The 18,087-nt window shown below is 38.4% G+C and overlaps 1 protein-coding gene across 1 annotated transcript in view; it reads left to right on the top strand.

Moving 5' to 3' along the window:
- LHX8 (LIM homeobox 8) overlaps positions 1 to 16,071 on the top strand; it is an 18,311-nt gene extending 2,240 nt beyond the window's left edge. The window contains exons 2-8 of the mRNA XM_015414257.1: positions 74 to 238; positions 5,057 to 5,178; positions 8,882 to 9,102; positions 9,811 to 9,914; positions 13,657 to 13,752; positions 14,237 to 14,420; positions 15,901 to 16,071. Coding sequence (XP_015269743.1) covers positions 74 to 238; positions 5,057 to 5,178; positions 8,882 to 9,102; positions 9,811 to 9,914; positions 13,657 to 13,752; positions 14,237 to 14,420; positions 15,901 to 15,977 — 969 coding nt within the window. The 3' untranslated portion in view covers positions 15,978 to 16,071. The remainder of the gene's footprint in view (positions 1 to 73; positions 239 to 5,056; positions 5,179 to 8,881; positions 9,103 to 9,810; positions 9,915 to 13,656; positions 13,753 to 14,236; positions 14,421 to 15,900) is intronic.
- The last annotated feature ends 2,016 nt before the right edge of the window (positions 16,072 to 18,087 follow it).

The raw sequence follows: 18,087 nt of genomic DNA, 5'->3' as shown, positions 1-18,087 counted from the left end.
ACCCGCGGGCGGCGACGGCGAGACTGACCGGGCGGTGCGGGGCCGCCTGCCTTTCTCTTTCTCCCCGCGACAGGTGAGCCCCGAGGCGGCCGGAGACGAGGATTCCTGCTCGTCGTCAGCGCCGCTCTCGCCGTCGTCCTCGCCCCGCTCGCTGGCCTCGGGCTCGGGGGGCTGCGCGCCCAGCAAGTGCATCTGCAACAGCTGCGGCCTGGAGATCATCGACAAGTACCTGCTCAAGGTAAGCCGCCTCGCCGTTTCCCAGCCGGAGGAAGGCCAGCCGGGGGGGGGACGGCACCGGCACTGGTCAGGCTTCAGAGTCCCCCAGCAAGGCGTCCTCAGGCAGGACCTTCGGCGCACGAGAGTTCGGGCCTCATACCGGGGCAGTCCCTGCGCCTGCCGGTTCTGGAGCCTTAAGGACAGGGAAGACTTGCAGAGTGGCACTTTTCTCAATCCATTGAAATCCGTGGGTTTAGATGAGTGTGACTCTTTTTAGGATTGCCCTGTTGCTATTATGAACAGATTTCCAGGAGTATCCGTTTTCTGGATAGAGACTGGGCAGGGCCCTTTGAAAGGTCAGCAAAAGCCAAGTAGCTAATGCAGCTCAACAGGAGGAAAGAGGCTCTGATTTAAAGCTCCTGTCTTCTGAGACAGCAAATGAGTAGAACTCTGTTATCCGCTTGTCTTGTTGAATAGATGTTTAGGACAAATTCTGCTAAACGACTGCATTTCTTTAGTGTATGACCAGTGAAAAGTTAAAACACATCATAACTCTGTTCTTTCAAAAACTTCCTTATTACCTTAAAGAAGGTACCTTAAAGAAGTAGGTTTCTATCAGAGTTCTCTTTAATAAGAAAGCCATACAAAAACTACTACTAGCTGAAATTATAATTACCGAATGTGCACAAAAATGGCTTTTATTAATTGTGATGTTAAGTCTGGACCAATTAAATTCCTCTAGGTTACAAACATTCAGGTTTCCACTCTGCTTGTTCAGGTCTGATATTAGCTTTGGTATCAAAGTGCACTCCCCTCACCCCAAAAACAATTAAAGGGGAGAGGAAGCTGTTTCCTGGTATTTAGTATGTAAGGAGTGCAGATGGTATTGAGATTTAATTGGGTAAGTTTTGAAAGATTTCAAGGTGTACAAAAGGCTGTTGAGACAGAGAAGCTATGGCTTTTCTCCCTCTGAAATAAAAACTAAGCTTTGTATCAAACCCTTATCAGACCTGAAAACAGAGAGGGAAATAGTCCTTGTGTTAGAGCAGAAGGGTAAATTTTTGTTTCCCCATCATATGCAGAAACTTGTTTCTTGCTTATTTAGCAGGTCCTAATATTATTACTACTAGGGGGGCACATTTTTATTATTTTTTGAACCCACTGACCTACTGTTTAAGCTAGGGGAAGTTGCTTCTCCACTTGCTTCCAAACAACTTAAGGTACAGTATACAAATTAGTGTCATGTAATCTGAAATTATCTGCTTGCTTTTGTGCTCAATGGAGAAAGTTGTTTCTAACAAACCTTGTTTGTGAAAGGATACACTCTGTAATATCACTATTGATTCAGTAGTTGTTAGCTCTGAAGAATAATTTTGGGGTTGTTATGTAATTTCGTCCCTCATTTTTAAACTGTTGAAAAGTGAGACTGTCATTGCCATTTATTCTCATTTTAATATCTGTGTAAAATGTGGGGTATGTAAAAAAGGAAATATAGATGGAAGTGGTATACTGTGTTCTTGTTGAAAAGTATGGCAATATGTTTCTCTGTACCAGAAATGTAGTGATTTCATAGTAGCTAGTATAGGCTGGATTTGGGACTTGGAAATGCAAATTATTTTGGTTGGGTTCTAGGTAATCAGGTGTCCATTGACTATAACTCCTGCTCATGAAATATTTGGGAAATACTTGAATTTTGTAATTAGAGTATGTGGAAGCTGATTATTTGTCAACTAGAACCTGAGGTTCTCATGCCTTTCTCAGCTAATGCAAGGTTTACATGAACAGCATGTAAATAAATAGTAGTATAGATAGTAAAAGATAGTGCTGTTGGTTTCATCTGTTTTGAACATCTTACATCAAGAAAGTGACTGATCCCCATGTTAATGGAGAAATCTGCAACTGTGTGAATATGTTCCTTTCCTCTGTCTGAAGTAGTTGATCCTGTAGTGATGGGCCTTGAATCCAGATCAGTAAGCAAAGTAAATCTGAGTATTGTAGTAGGTTCCAGCCAGTAAATTTTAGCTCTCTTTGTGGAGCTGTAAAATTTCAAGGAGTTTTGAAGTGATGGTGAAAATTTGGGGGTGGAGAATTGAAAGACATGCAACTGATCTTACTTCTTGAACAATTGTATTATTTGTCTTGCTTCTGGAATTTAAAAGTGTAAATACCTTAAAAAGCAAAAATTGCAAGTATACCCAGTATTTGAGAGGCCTACATACTATACTGTCTTTATATATTTACCTTTTTTGCCACCTGAGATGTGAAAAAATGAAATATATAAAAATGTAAAAATAGAAAATAGAAAGCTTTTGTAGTAAGGAAATTTTTTCATTTGCATTTAAACACTCTTATACAGTCACAATAGCATATTTTGTATTGAATTAGCTTCATAATTTTGAGAACGCTATATTCCTCAATTCAGGTGGCATATAAATTTTCTAAATAAGTTATGGAGTAAATTAGTTCTTTTAAACAAACACTTAAATACTTCAGATCTTCAATATACACTGAAATTAGCATTATCTAATGCTGTAGATTGTCCTGCATAAAAATTTGAACTCTGCATATTGAGTGAATACACCTAAGTTGTGATTTAGAGCTTTATTGTTAGGGTGGCTTCAGTGGACAAGATTGTAATTTGAAATATGGGGGGCGGGGTTAGTGAGCTCCACCTAGCTAACCTTTGCTTATTAAACATGATGTGGGGCTAATGTAGGCTAGTATCATTTCTTGTAACTGACTACCCTAACCTGGCATCTGGTTTTGCTGGTTTTGTCATTTCTTAAGGAAAGCAGTCTTGTTCTTTATCAAATACGGAATTAAATTCTAATGTTATAGATAAATACTCTAAAAATAACTGTCATTAGATAATGGAATCCTGAAAAAACCTGACTGTTTACAAATGCTTGACAGCATTTGTTAACAGTTTATGATGGAAGAGTCAGAACACTGTTATCTGATACCTACAGTTTGGCTAACGATGTGGAAAACTACCATTTCTCTTACACTATATGTCAAATACCTTGTTCTGCTTAAAACTCTCAGTTCGTATAATTTTGTGGTCCTGTTCCACCAGGATATGTCTCAGTAATACCACAAACATATATATTTTCCTTGTTCTGTCATTTAAAGGAGCTGCTTACTGAAATTACTGACATTGCTTGGAACATTGTTTTATTTATAAGAAACTGTAACAGTTGCTGCTCGTTGCTTTGAGGGGCCTCATTCATTCATTCTCATCCTATCGTGGAATACTTCTAAGGTAGCTTTGGTTGCAGTTGGGAAAAACCTTTCTCTTCCTAAAACCCTGGAGAGCTGTTGGCAGTCAGGGTAAACAGTACTAAGCAAGATGGGGTATGGTCTGATTTAATATAAGAAAGTTTCGTATGTTTGTATCGGCTCATCCCTAAAGACCAACCTACAACTTTTGCTGAAGTTCTTTGACTGCAAACTCAGGAGTATAATTTTAAACCTAATCATTCTCTGGGGCCCTGATCAGAATTATACTCATAATGACAGCAAGTGTGGTGTAATGGTTAGAGCGTCAGAGCAGGACCTGGGAAATCCAGGTTTGAATCCCTGCTCTGTCATGGAAACTTCCTTGGTGAACTCGGGCTGTTTGCACACTCTCAATCTAACCAACCTCATAGGGTTGTCATGAGGGTAAAATGTGGGAGAGGAGAACAATGTAAGTGCCTTTGAGGCACCACTGCAGAGAGAAGAGGTGTATAAGTGAATTAAATAAACAATACTGGGGAAGGGGATTGGTAGTGGCCCCCTGTGTATTAATCCCTGTTTGAGAAGGAAGCACAGACACAAGCCCCCCCCAACAAAAGGCTTTAAAGAAGTCCCACTGTATATATTTAGTGAAATGGAATGTAAGAGTTAAGTACCCCTTCCCCAGTGTCACAACTCTAAACCTTGTCATATCCATGTTGTAGTTCACATTTTAAGGCCAAGTTGCATTTCTAGAGTTCCCATGAGACACAACTCTGAAGTTCCTTTGTTTGGCCTGAACACAGTAAGGTAAACTGTGATGTATTTGTGAATGATCCAGAATAAACTTCACATAAACAAGAAACTGCTGCAATTGTTTCTCTTCTGTGCTGAAGCGTATTCACAAAACTTCTCCCTTAGTGCAGTCCAATATGTCATGATGTCAATTATACCACTTTGCTGGGTTAAATATAGTAAATTCATTTCATGATGTATGCCATGTTTTCTCTTCTAATAGCAATCCATTTAAACCTTTTGCACATACATTTATTCTAAACTCCTGATCTGCTTGCATATATAAACTGTTAACTAGTTTATGGCTTGGAGCATATCTACACTAGTCTCATTTTCACATGATACATCACTGAAAAATAGCCCAAGGATCTGTATCTTGCCAGTTTTTTAGAGCTGCACTAGTGACTTCTTTTAATGAAAGTAACTACTTCTTTAAAGTGGGATTTTCTCATGATTTTTTCAGACAACCTTCTTTGCTGATTATCCTACACCTTGACCTTCATGACGGAAGCACATTTAAAATGCTTTTATTTGATTTTTGTGGGTTTTCCAATCTAATCACCATAGCCTCTTTCTCTTAATAAAAAGGTTTTCTGGACTTTCACATTTTTTTCTTTTGAACACTGTTTCCAACAGTTATATGACTTACTCCTTTTCAGGTTGCTCTGGAGAATTTTTCAGATAATTTTGTTTTCCCTAAAATATGTAGTATCTCCTCTTTGGACTTCTCATGTTAACATGCATTTCTTTTTTGAAGGCCTCTTTCTTCATATAAATCACCAAAATTAATTAATTACATCAAGTGCAAATTTTCTTATTTCTTTCATAGGTGAATGATTTGTGCTGGCATGTGCGCTGTCTCTCTTGCAGCGTTTGCAGAACCTCTCTAGGAAGACATACCAGCTGCTACATCAAAGACAAAGACATTTTTTGCAAACTTGATTATTTCAGGTATGCTATCCATTACTAATAGGTGACATTAGAATTGTGTAATTTTCAGTGTAGAAACTTTCAGTGTGTTATGAATGCTGATGTCCTATCAATACTGTTTTGTGTTCAGTTTGAATGCCTGTCTAAGTATGTGCTACAGAGAAACAAATGGCTGTGCAGACAAATGTGGAGTGAGGGTCAAAATAGAAATTAGGTTGGTCTGCAGTTCAGAAGGGGTCTAACTTTTCTGTTGTATGCATTTCACCAATCAAAACAAACCCTTCCTACATGTTCCATTTTCTAGGGAAAAGGACAGGAGAACAGGGTACCTGTTTCCTCCCAACCCCAGAAGGCCAATAACCAGTTTCAGTTGGCAAAAATATGACACTTCACAATTGCTGTTGCTCATTAATGGATCTCCCAGTGTCTTAGCTATTTGGCCCTGAGCTGTATATTTAGATGCACACACCATTTGCCTTAGATCCTTTGATGATGTATCCTCTTTTTCAGTTTAAAGGCTTGAGGAAGATGGACTCAGGGCTGCCGACAGAGGGAGGGGGGGCAAAATTCAGGGGCCAAAGTGAGTTGTAGGGCCCTGAGCTGGTATCATGCAGTTTTCATGAAATGCATTTTTAAAAAATATTCTGATGCAGCTGTGAATGCAGCCACTAGGGGCACAGGGAAAGCAGAGGACTGCAAAGAGCTTGGCCTTAAGAGAGCGCGGTGGAGAGTTCAGCCTTTCTGTAAAGTTCACTATGAGGCTGAGTGAAACTGCTGGTCAGATCTTGCTAAACCCATCAGCCAAGACCAGCCAGGATAGGATACAGCATCCTAAAAAGGACTATGCTTTCCTTTTTCCTTTAGTTCCACCCAGTTCCTGCACAGCCAGATATTACCAAGAAGCAGCCTTGTTAGCATGTGGTAGAAAAAAAGATAACTTTTTGTTGTCTTTTTCTACATCCTCTTTTCCACACTTGCTTCATTTTGCTCTCTTTATTTTGTGATCTGCTATTCATATATCCCAACTTCTAACCCCCCCCCCCCCCCCTATTTTTTCAGTCTTAATGCCTTCTTACCCATCCTGGTTAGTTACTTAGAACATATTTAAGTAGTAGTCATTGTCGTACAGAAGCAATCCTCTGTTAATACTATGGACAGAAGGGGGAAGTGAATATTGTCACATAATCTATTAAAGTAGTAAGAGTATGGCCCTAAAATTCACATGATCGTCCTGAAGCTGGTCCAATGTTGACTTTCCTAGTTTTATTTTCTGATTAGTTGTGCCTGCCACTAGACAGATATATGGACATGTGGATCCTTTTATTATTATTATAAAGGGATTTGTTTTGTTGTATGTGGTTTTGATCATGTGGGGGACGGCCCAGATAGAATCTTTGTCCCCGGGCCCATGGTGACTCTAGGCAGCCCGGGATGGACTTGACATTTAAGTGGCAAGAGGTTTGTTCTCCTCGCAGATTAAATCAGAAAAGGCATCAGATGGTTTTCTCTGGCTGCTCTGTGTAATTGGTAGGCAAGAGGGCCTAGAACCTGGGACATGGCTGCTGCCTGGCACTTGCACAGACACTCAGTGGGTATTGCATGAAAAAAGATTGAACAGAGCTATGTTGTCTAAGTGTCTTTTGAAATTGTGAAGTGAATGCATCACTTGTAGTTAACAGTGTCCTTTGGTGAAGGGTATGGGTTTGGAGGATGCAGCCCCTAAATAGCCAATGATACCCTAGGCTGAAGTAAATCAAAGTCTGTTGGTAATACACTGGTATCTACATCTGCTGCTCATGTTCACTGCCAGCATGGTGGTAGTATGAACCTGTGGCCTTTGAGATTGCTGTAGATGTTTTACAGTTTGGGAATGGAATTGTGGCTGCATTTTTCTGCATATTTGGAGGTTATGATATGTCCTACCCCCCATTATCTGCCCAGAATGTCCGCATACAGAACGTTCCCTATGCTATTAGGCTTGTTACTATCTTGTAAGTGGCAGAGTAAGCAAACACTAGACTTAAGCTCTTAGGTGCTTGATTAGATTATAGCAGTTTGGCAAAACCAAAGTTCTAGCTTCACATGAAATGTGAATATCAGCATTTTAACCTTGTAAATTAAAGAATGGAAAGATTCAATGCCATCTGGCAGCTATTGTCAGACAGCATTCTCAATACAGTTGGACATACCTCTTACATCTGCTTTTATACAAGTATTTTCATTTTAGGCAGCCTCTGCTATTCCCCTTCCTCCTCAATTATGAAGACTGCATAATACTAGTCCTTGTCCAATGGTCCTGATAACATGTAGTATTTTATTAATATCATATGTTAGTGTATAAACATAATTCTAATCATCTCTGACTGCTGAAAAAACCACAGTGTCTACATGTGAAGATGTGTATCAACGCAAAAAAAGGGGGGTGGAGGAGACCTCTGACTCAGCTGGCAGCTGGGCAGGTGAGGGAGGCACTAATGAGCATAAACTATGCCCATTGCTGTTTCTCATGCTGTTGTCCCCAGTGGTTTGCCTTGATTGGTTGGATGGAGAATCAGCCCTGATTGCTGGTGTTTGGCACATGTGCCTAGTATTTGCCTACTTTCCTATTTCAGGTGGGTTTCCTATTTCAGGTGGGTTTTGATGGAAAGGATATTGTGGAGCCATTGGTAATTATATTCTCCTGGAACAGTTGCACTATTGGCTGACACACTTCCATTTTAAATTTTAAATCTCAATTTAACAAATTATACATTGTTTTAAAGTCTTACTATGTTATTTGGTTTCTCTTACCTCTAAAGCAGTAGTACTAACAAACCTTATCTGTGAAAGGAATTGGTTAGGAATTGTATGTCCTGATTGGTTCTGTTTCACTTTCCAGTGTACAAAGTATTACGGTTTTTAGCTTATTTGCCCCTATTTTTGACATCAACAAATGGACTAGTTCCAAAACAAGTGTCTAGCATGAAAAGAATATTCAAAGTTCTCTTCCCGGACTTGGACAATACCACTATTCATATTTAAGTGACCTCTTAGATTATTTTGTATTCTAATCTAATAAACATGACTATGTAAGCATGTTTCCTAGGCAGAATGATGGTATAAAATTTCATTTCAGCCATCCAGTTATCAATACTGTTTCATTTAATGTTGTGTATATAGTAAAATATGGCTCCAATACTGAATTACAGTTACCCCAAAGCAACTTTTCTACATTACATAATTTCCATTGCACTTCCTGCAAGAAGTTCTGGGAGGCATAAGGAGTCCCTTCCTCTTTCTCCTTGGTTTCATCTGTTTCCCTCCTTCTGCCCTGCCCATGGGGCTGTGGCATGGTACAGTATGAGAATAAGGTTTATTAAGGCACCATCTTGGATTTTAGGTTTATTAATTACATGTTTAACTGTATATTTGATTTTATCTATTTTATCATTGATGTATATTGCCCAGAGTCCTGTTTTTACAGGGATGGGGCAATTCATAATTGAAGAAATAATATCAAAAGTATAAAAACATACTGCAAGGCAAGCAATTCTGTCTCATATTTGTTTAGTAAAGAAAGCAGTTTCCCATGTTTACTATGTTTACTATGCAAATGTATATCTCAGGTGTTTACTATGCAAGAGTGTTTACTATGCAAATGTATATCTCAGGTAACTTCATAATCTGAGTGGCAATGAGACCACAAATGGCTTCTGTGATTATTTTACCCTTTCTGTTGTTGTAGACGATATGGAACCCGTTGTTCTCGCTGTGGCAGGCACATCCATTCTACTGACTGGGTCCGAAGGGCTAAAGGAAATGTGTATCACTTGGCATGCTTTGCCTGTTTCTCCTGCAAGAGGCAGCTTTCCACAGGGGAAGAGTTTGCTTTGGTTGAAGAGAAAGTCCTCTGTCGTGTACATTATGATTGCATGTTGGATAATCTGAAAAGAGAAGTAGAAAATGGTAATTCTGCTTTTGTTCTGTTTTGTTCTGTTATTTGCCTTCTTGAGTAGATTCAACTTATCCTTTAACTGATGTGAGAACATAAATTATGGGTTACAGTGGTAATTTTAATGCAGTTGCATCCAAACTGTCTAAAGGCTGCCTGTAGCACTGAAGAGAACTGTTTTTCTTTCCCACTTCTCTGCATGGTAAAGTTATCTTCTGGCTGCTTCAGGCCTGTTCTATTTGCAAGTGCACAGCATTAGGTTACTGCTTAGTAAATTATTGCCTATATTTTCCTACTTAGCAGTGGGATTCCAAGGGATAGGCTTGTTGGCCTTCACCGAAGTGACCCAACTATACTGGTAATGGTAACTTATTCATTGAGCAGATTGGAATTAATAACTTGAATTCTCCCCTTGCAATCCTGCATTGCTGTACTTCTATTTTGAAACTCATGGAATCTTTTACATGATGCTAAAAATGTTTATTTGTTTTTTTATCTGAAACACTTGTTATGAAAGAAAAAATCCTGACTACATCCTCAGTGATGTAATCTTGGCCATTAGTGACCAGATTCCAAATGTATATTAGTTTCAAAATAATGTTGCCATTTCCATATTTAACTATAACCTGAATACTAGGGAACGTATTTGAGCATAATGTATGCAATTGACTGATGTTGGTGCTGGCAGTCCTTGGACTTGGTGGTCTTTTTTTTAATTTCAGGAAATGGTATTAGTGTAGAAGGTGCTTTGTTAACAGAACAAGATGTTAATCATCCAAAACCAGCAAAAAGAGCTCGGACCAGTTTCACAGCAGATCAGCTGCAGGTAGAGGCCCTGGCATAGTACAGTGCTATAAATGAAGTTGGTTGTGGGGTGGGGGAGGAGGGAAGAAATAAGAGCATAAATATTTTATACTTTATATAACTTTAGAATTCTGTTAAAATGAGCTGGATATGAAGAAAGCATTCTCTCATGGTATCAAGGCAGCATGTTTCTGGATTACTTTTGTGAATTCTAGCCATTTCATATGAAATAGTAACTCTTCAAGCTTTACATTTCATTTCCCTGAAGGCAGTTGGTAATCCTGTAAAGTGAAAACGTAAATGCTGATCTGTTTTGACTACTTGCTGAAATTCATTAAATCAGACATTTATATCACTGAACTTAATTACAATAGGAGACTAAATAGTTTCAGGCCTATGTAATATGAAGAGAGACTAGAAAATGTGCAAAAAATGACTTTACAGGAAACATAAGGTTTCACCATCTTAAATTTCCTCATTGATGCTACAGCAAGAGACAACTGACACTGGTTCTTCAGTGTGAATACAATGTCCTTTTCCTATTGGCACAATGATGGTCTTGTCTAAATAGTTTTAGGCATTAAACTTGGAAGGACTCTTAACTAGTCTAATGCCACTCTTTCGTTGCAAGAAGGATGGCTCACTGCTGCATAAATGTGCATACTGCTCTGTTCCAGGGTTCCTGTACACCACTCTTCAATTACTGCTGTATTCTGCAGCAGTTTAAGTGCCTTACATTTAAAAAAATTCTGGTCCAACATTTCTTTAGACGTAGCCATCTAATCTATGCTATGTGGGCCCAGCTTTCTTTTAAAAGTGTGCAATCAGTTGGCTGTCATATTTTAAGGCCTTGAGAACAACCAGAAGCTTTCTTGCTGACAGAATAAAGCTTTTATTAACTTTAATAAAGACTTAGCGATAGATACTTGAAAATCAAGCATATGATATTTTAGAGCAAATCTGAAACCTTATCTACTTTACTGATTTTTTTATAAACCCAGAATTAGACTTGGTTCTCCCCATTTGAAAAACAAAGGTATGTATGTATATTACCTGTATAAACACCACGGTGAGTTCGGAATTGACTATGCTTTGCATACATGGGTTTCCTGACACACAACATGTGGTGAAGCCCTGTAATATACATCTTTTATGGACCCTAAGTACTCATAATACCTTTTAATAATTCTTTATAATCTTTCCCTACAAAGCTTTTTTCACCCATTTGTTTCTCAGAACTTTTCAGTTCCTTTAGAACCTTTAGCAATACAACCATTCTTTCATCAAACCATTTATATGGTTTAACAAATGTATTAGCCTCAGGTATACTCCTGTTCATGCTTAATCGGGAATAAGTGTCATTCTACTAACTGAGAATTATTTCCAAATAAATAGGTACAGGATTGAGCTTTGCAGGAATACAATGCCTTATTTTGGCTTTATTTCAATACACACATTTTGGTATGAGAATTTCAAGTTTTATTGGACCCAAGCTAAAGGCTGTTTTGCCTGATATTCCATGCATCATTTTTTTGCCCCATGGCATTTTGTCCAGGGGAGTCCATGACTTGAGGCAATGCTTTTTGAGGGGTCTCAGAGGACTGCTGTGGGAAGGGGAAGGCAGGGAAATCTGCCACTATGAGCATCTTTCTCCTAATTCAATTTTAGGACCCAATACAGTATATTAAGATGACTTTTAAAAAATAGGTGGTCATAAGCTTGGAACCCTAAGAACTATACAGGGAGATTTACGAAAAGATGCAAAGAACTTGTTTCCAAAAAGATGCTGCTGCTTCTACCTTCAGACCTATCCATCTTTAACACTATTAATATTGTTGAACTGTTGAATTCTCTTATTGCTCATATGGGGTTGCATCTTGCCTAAAATTTCCAATAGGACAATGTTTGCAAATTGCTCCCTCCCACAGCAGACCTCAGATCCCCCTCCCAGTTATTCTTGTGGTTCACTGTCCCCCAGGATCAGCCTTTTGGGAAGAATTTTGGACTGAAATGGGAGGAGAGAAGTGTACTGTACAGACAAGAAACCATTCTGTCCATGGAAATTCTAGGCAGGATTCAAGGCATGACATTTTTGTTCCATTAACTATAAACTTTATAGACTTTAATATTAATTCAAATACTTTATCTGGAGATTCTGAAATTATCGTGTTTTTTCATCTCCCATTTCAGTTAAATAATAATTTATGGGGGAAAGTGTTGATAATTGAGAGGCCCTTGCTTCTTATTAGAAAGGTTAGGGTTGGGGTTTGGCTAGACATTTCTAGTCAGCCTAAAATGTTAGATTCACTGAGGAAGGGATCTGTAATGTTTGCTTCACTTTAGAGGTTGTTTGTATTCTCTGGGGTTTTAAAAATGATGATTAAGCAACTCCATTCACAGTGATTACTTCATCATAGTAACCTTTTATTATTTTTGCAAAGTGGTATCCATTAGTTTTTAGGATTAATAGAATATCTGCAACTCTAGAAGAACACGCTGAAATTGAAACTAGCCCCTCTTTTGGACATCTGTTTCCAAATACAAGAATATTTTTAAAAAGATTTTAGCAAAGGGATTCCAGGATCAATCTACAATAAAGTTGGATAGGAGCATTCAAATGCCTGATCTGAAGACCATTAGTATTGCATTTCCAAGTCTGTAACAGCTGAAACTAGGAGAAGCTAAACTGTCAGTGTTAGATTAAAAGACAATTGGGAGAATGCCAGTTTCTCAAACTAGTATTAAACCTGTTGAAAATCAGTCTATTTTCATCAATCTTGTCTAATATTTTCTGGGCCATTTGAGGATTTATATGGCTTGTAATATAGCTAGGGATAGTGAAAGTGATGCCTGTAGTACTATGCTGAATTGATTTCTATAACTGATAGATGGGTAGACTGCTCTCTTCTGATGTGAACTGGAAATTTAATTCTTCCTAGAAACTGGACAATATTTAAAATTCTGCCTTATTGCTAAATGGCCACAAGGCTTTTCTTCATCAAATGTGAATTAATGCCCCTGTTTATAATGATGATCTGAAAGGATTCCCTGTAACTTGTTCTCTGCTTATGTGAGTGACTGGTGATATATGCACAACACATCATAGGTAACAGCAAGGAGTTAATCCTAAACAGTGTTTTCAGAATTAAGTCCTATTTTATTCAAATGGGGCTTACTCTTAGAAATGTGTTCTTAGTATTGAAGACTGGTTCACAGTGAAAGAAGTTGGGTCAGGGGAGCACCCAATTATTATTAAAATCTTTTCCCAGTTGTATTTGTTACTTTTTAGCATGTCTATTACCATTTATATATTGTATGAATATGCCCTCGCATGGTGGAAACTGATATGAGCACTTAATTTTATAATGGCTTTCTTTTACAAATATTGTAAAGAAGGCTATCTTTGTGTGTTGGGTGGCAGGGTAAAGACTAGTTCTTGCCATATGATGGTGCATTCAAACAATACATTAATCATGTAAACAGGTATAGCCAAGCTGCCCCACAAAGAGTTCATCACATTAAATCAGATCTCAGATGAATGAGCCAAACCATACTTCAATTTTTATCAGTAGTGGTCTATCCTGCACTCTGGCTAACCAGATTGTTGGGTAGGCTTAACCTACCTTGCTGTGGTTAGACACCTTTTATGTGGACAATATGGTCCCCAAAGCTGCTGTTGGAATTTGCAGTATGACTGCATCTTGGTATCTACGCAGTCTTTATCAGTACATCTGAAATAAAAAAAAACTTCTTACGTTTTTCAGGTAATGCAAGCACAATTTGCTCAGGACAACAATCCCGATGCACAAACACTCCAAAAACTGGCAGAAAGAACAGGCTTGAGCAGGCGTGTGATACAGGTAACTGTACTGCAGTTACTTCACAAGTACCATGAGCAAAGCTCCTCAGTAACATGAAGCTCCCAACAACAGTTTGAATATTAATCAATATTCTCTAGTTAGAAAAGGATTTTCTGTAATATTGGACAATGGTCTTAAAACATAGACTTTTTTCCTTCCATCAAATATTTTTACATCACTAAAGGAACATGATCTAGGGTGATCTTGCATGTGCCAGCAGCAGTGTGAGTAATAATTTATCCATAGTGGACTCTGAAAGCCTACGTAGAATTTCCCAGATACATCGGTCACACTAATTTCAATGTATACAGTGGACTTGGGATACCTGGTGTCAGTCAAAGCACACAAGCAAAATAAGTTTCACTGGCACTGATATGGCAAAGACCCACACCAAAGCTACTTCTGCTTAAATATTTTGTTGCTTGATATGTAATTTAATGTCTGATAATGAATGCAGTTGGAATATTTTGTCTTCCCTTTTTAGGTGTGGTTTCAAAACTGCAGAGCACGCCACAAGAAACATGTGAGCCCCAATCATTCATCCAGTACACCTGTTACAACAGTCCAGCCTTCTAGGCTTTCTCCACCAATGTTAGAAGAAATGGCATATTCAGCATATGTACCACAAGATGGGACAATGTTAACTGCCCTACATAGTTATATGGATGGTAGGTACAATGGCTTGCTATAACAATGTAAAAAAAAGTGCAATGCATTCTTTGCTCAGTGATGCAACCCAAACTATGTCTATTCTAGAATCCATCCTTGTTTTCTCTCCATAGCGCTTTTCGTTGCAGAAATATTTGAGCAATATCTGCTAATGACTCGAAACAAGCAACCCCCCCTACTTAACCACAATACAACAATTGTCTGAAAATTTCATGTTTTAACCGTTTTTTGTAGGATATGTGTCAAGTATCCAACTGTGGATATTTTTCATGTATTCCAGTACTTTAAGAATGAAACCTGTGGTATCATGTGGAAATAATCATACCAGCACCTGAAGCCCAGTTGATATGGCAACCTCACAAGGTTCTTTCCGTGTGGTCCTGCCATTCCGAGTTGCCAGAGTATATTGGAAATGGGCACAGGGTCCCATAATGCTAGAACCCATCTTTTTCCATAATAAGTATTCTGCCATAAGAATATTTTGAAACAAATGCTCCCACACCATTTTGTAGTTTTATTTTCACTATAATACAGATTATAATAATGATATTTTCTGCTTGACCTCTCTTGCCTGTCCCTGCCTGGATAGAAACAAGAGCTGTACAAAGGTTCTTGTGAGAGAATGTGACTGACCAGTCAACTCACTTAAACATGTGCTTATGTTATAGTGGGTCTGCAAATACAATGCACATTTAGTATACAGTCGATAAACCCATCCATTTTGTGAAATGTTTTATTTTGGTGAATTGAGGGAGTCTATTGGAAAGTGTCCCTTACGTTAAAGTAACATTTGTTAAATTGCTAATGCAACTGTTTATGTGAAGGAAAAGGCATTCCTGATGACAAATATTACATTATTTCCCTTTAATTGCTAGGGTTTTCCACTCCAGGTATCTTCTTATGTCTCATTTAAAGCATGAATTACAATACTTGTACATACTCAGTGTCTTCTTACATCTTAAAATGCCACAAGCTTTCAGTCTACAACCCAAAATAAGTTTCTAAGATTTCATATTGTTTGGAATTCTTATATAAGAAATGCAGTACTCGGATTATTGAAAATCATTATTTCTATGACATTAAGTTAAAAAAATCCCATTGCATAGATAAAGGATACATTATTCTAGATGAAAATGAATCCCATTGCTCTGGCTTTAGTAGCTTTCTTCTTTCTAACCAGGTTTATTAAAAGGGCTTCATCTGTTGATGCAAATGTTTGCTTATTCATATATTCTATTGACTACATGGTGCTGCATTTCTAATTTGGATGAGGCATGCAGAATGCCTTACAAATAGTGTAGTCATTGCAGGCTAAACTGTATATGTCATTGTAGAAGTCGAAGCGGTATCTTCATATGCTGGTGAAAATGGGTGCAGCCTCCTGTACTCCAGCCATATTGGTATGGTTTAACTTTTATTCACAAGTATTATTTTTCTACTTCTAAACAAGCTGACCAGCAAATCTTTCTATTTTTGTAGCTCACTCACCTTCTGCTCTTGGACTCCAGCCTTTGCTACCCCATTCAATGACACAACTACCAATAAGCCACAGCTAATTCATTTATTTCAGGGACATGGGACTAAGGAGGTACTGTTGAGTTGCCTATTGTGTTCTCATTGAAAATCAGTTAATCTTTAATTAAAAAATAGCATCCAAAGCATTTGAAGACAATTTTGTTTCCCAGGTATGTAAGTATAGTTGGCCTGCAAGACACTTTTATGGCTTCTCCATAAATATGTTTACAAGACTTATTAAAAAGAAACACATTTTTTGTATTGTCTGGAAGTAGTCCATTATAGTTATGTGTTTGTTAATTTATTTATCATCAAAAGAGCACTTTGCCTAAAAGACAGGACTGACAAGTGTACAAAACGTTTACAATTCTTTGTGAAATTGTAGCTCATCATTAGTTTGTATCTGTAAGTTATTGCTATTAAAATATTATCTGTATTTGAGTTAATGCAGCCTACACTTTGAAGCTTATGTCTGTGAGCTGGCAAAAACTACAGTTGCCGGTGTTCTTGAAATGACCTAAATAAAACCTTCTGTTGTAGCATGCCAAGCAAACACCCTATTGTGTTAATAGTATGGTCGTGAGTATTTCTAAAGGTCAGCATTCTTGCAATAGTAGAACTAGTAAGGAAAGACGTAGTGTGTTCTCTAGCACATAAATGTCTAGTGATTTGTGAGGCACCTCTGAATCAGTGGCTATGACATCTGACATAAATTATTTGTTAACTATAAATGGTCTTGAAACATCAAGTGTGCATTACAAGGTATAAAACAAACTATTGGGACCACTTAATCTCTTTTTAATCTCTCTTCCTACTGGATTAGGTTTTTCCACTCTATATTTCATGTACTAAGGTTTCTGTGATATATCCATATGAAACAAATCAAGGCAATCGTTACATAAAGGAGTTCAGACCACTCTGATAGGAAGACTCCCTAAAGTATTCACAGCTGGGCACAGACGTAATGGCTTGATCAAACTCTTAAGCAGACAGAGGTTTCTTCATGGTTCTATTTCTGCATCCACAGTCACCAGCCTTTTGGGTGTAAAGAGTGAGGGACATTACAACACTGTTTTAGACAACTAATAGTGCTGTTGTCAGAGCCACCAAGAGGAGGGGGGGACTAAGGAAGACTCAGACAAGTCATGGGATACATCTTCAGACTGGGTCTGGGTGGTGGTGGGGCAGATAGAATCTTCATTTGGGGTCTTTTGGCAACCCTGGGTAATTTTCAGTAGCTCTTTGCCTATTGGTTAGTGGGAGAAGGGGGTAACTGCTCTTAGGTAAGGGTTGTAGGATAGGAAGAATCTATGTTAAGTTGCACTGCAGTCTTTCACCACTGGCAATTTTTGTCCTCGAATGTGTAGTTTTTATAATTGGGCTAAACAAGCTAAGGAATGAAAAGTATCATTTTCTTAACAATTTGCTATATGTAATATGACTGGCCAGTGGCCTCCTCTAGCAATTCTTAATTTAAGGCTGCTCCTTAAGAGTTCTTCCTTTTAGGCTATGTACAGATATTGGCTTTCCTGAAAGCTGAAGATGGTATGCAGTCTTTATGTCCTATGAAACACAGAGCTGAATTTACAAGCCAGACCAGGTTGTGGCCTAGACCTTAAATATAGAACAGCCTGGAACTCTGAAGACAGTATTTGTCAATCAAAGCAGCTGTGATGGACTGCACTTTTAAAAAGCTTAGAAATGTGGTACAAACAGCTAAAGGACTGTGAAGGGTTAATTCTTCACAGAAACAGAGAGCCTTGAGTGACAGGCTATTCCAAGAGATCTGATTGGTTAGCATCATCTGAGCAGAGAAAGACTTCTGAACTGGATGTAGAGGAGAATTGAGTCTGATTCTATCCTTAGCTGAGAAGAGTACTGACAGTCGGAATCCAGCCTTGACTGAGGGCAGTTTAACACAGACAGGAGAACTGGGGAAAAGTTGGCAAGGAAGTTTGGGAAGTAGGTGAAGACTCCCATTTGGGCCAAGGAAAGGGGATAGATCTTTTAGTGAGAAAAGAAATTTCTCCACCCAGTCAAACAGGGAGTTAGCTCTGAAGTGTGCAGAGATCCTTGGTCTGGTGTGGTGTAGTTAGAAACCTTAAGAGTCAATTAAAAAGTCAAGATGAGTACTGGTGTTTCAAGAGAAGG

Source organism: Gekko japonicus, unplaced genomic scaffold (genome assembly GCF_001447785.1).
Source record: "Gekko japonicus isolate JY-2015 unplaced genomic scaffold, Gekko_japonicus_V1.1 scaffold30, whole genome shotgun sequence".
Taxonomy (NCBI): domain Eukaryota; kingdom Metazoa; phylum Chordata; class Lepidosauria; order Squamata; family Gekkonidae; genus Gekko; species Gekko japonicus.
This window is presented reverse-complemented; position numbering and strand designations above follow the sequence as displayed.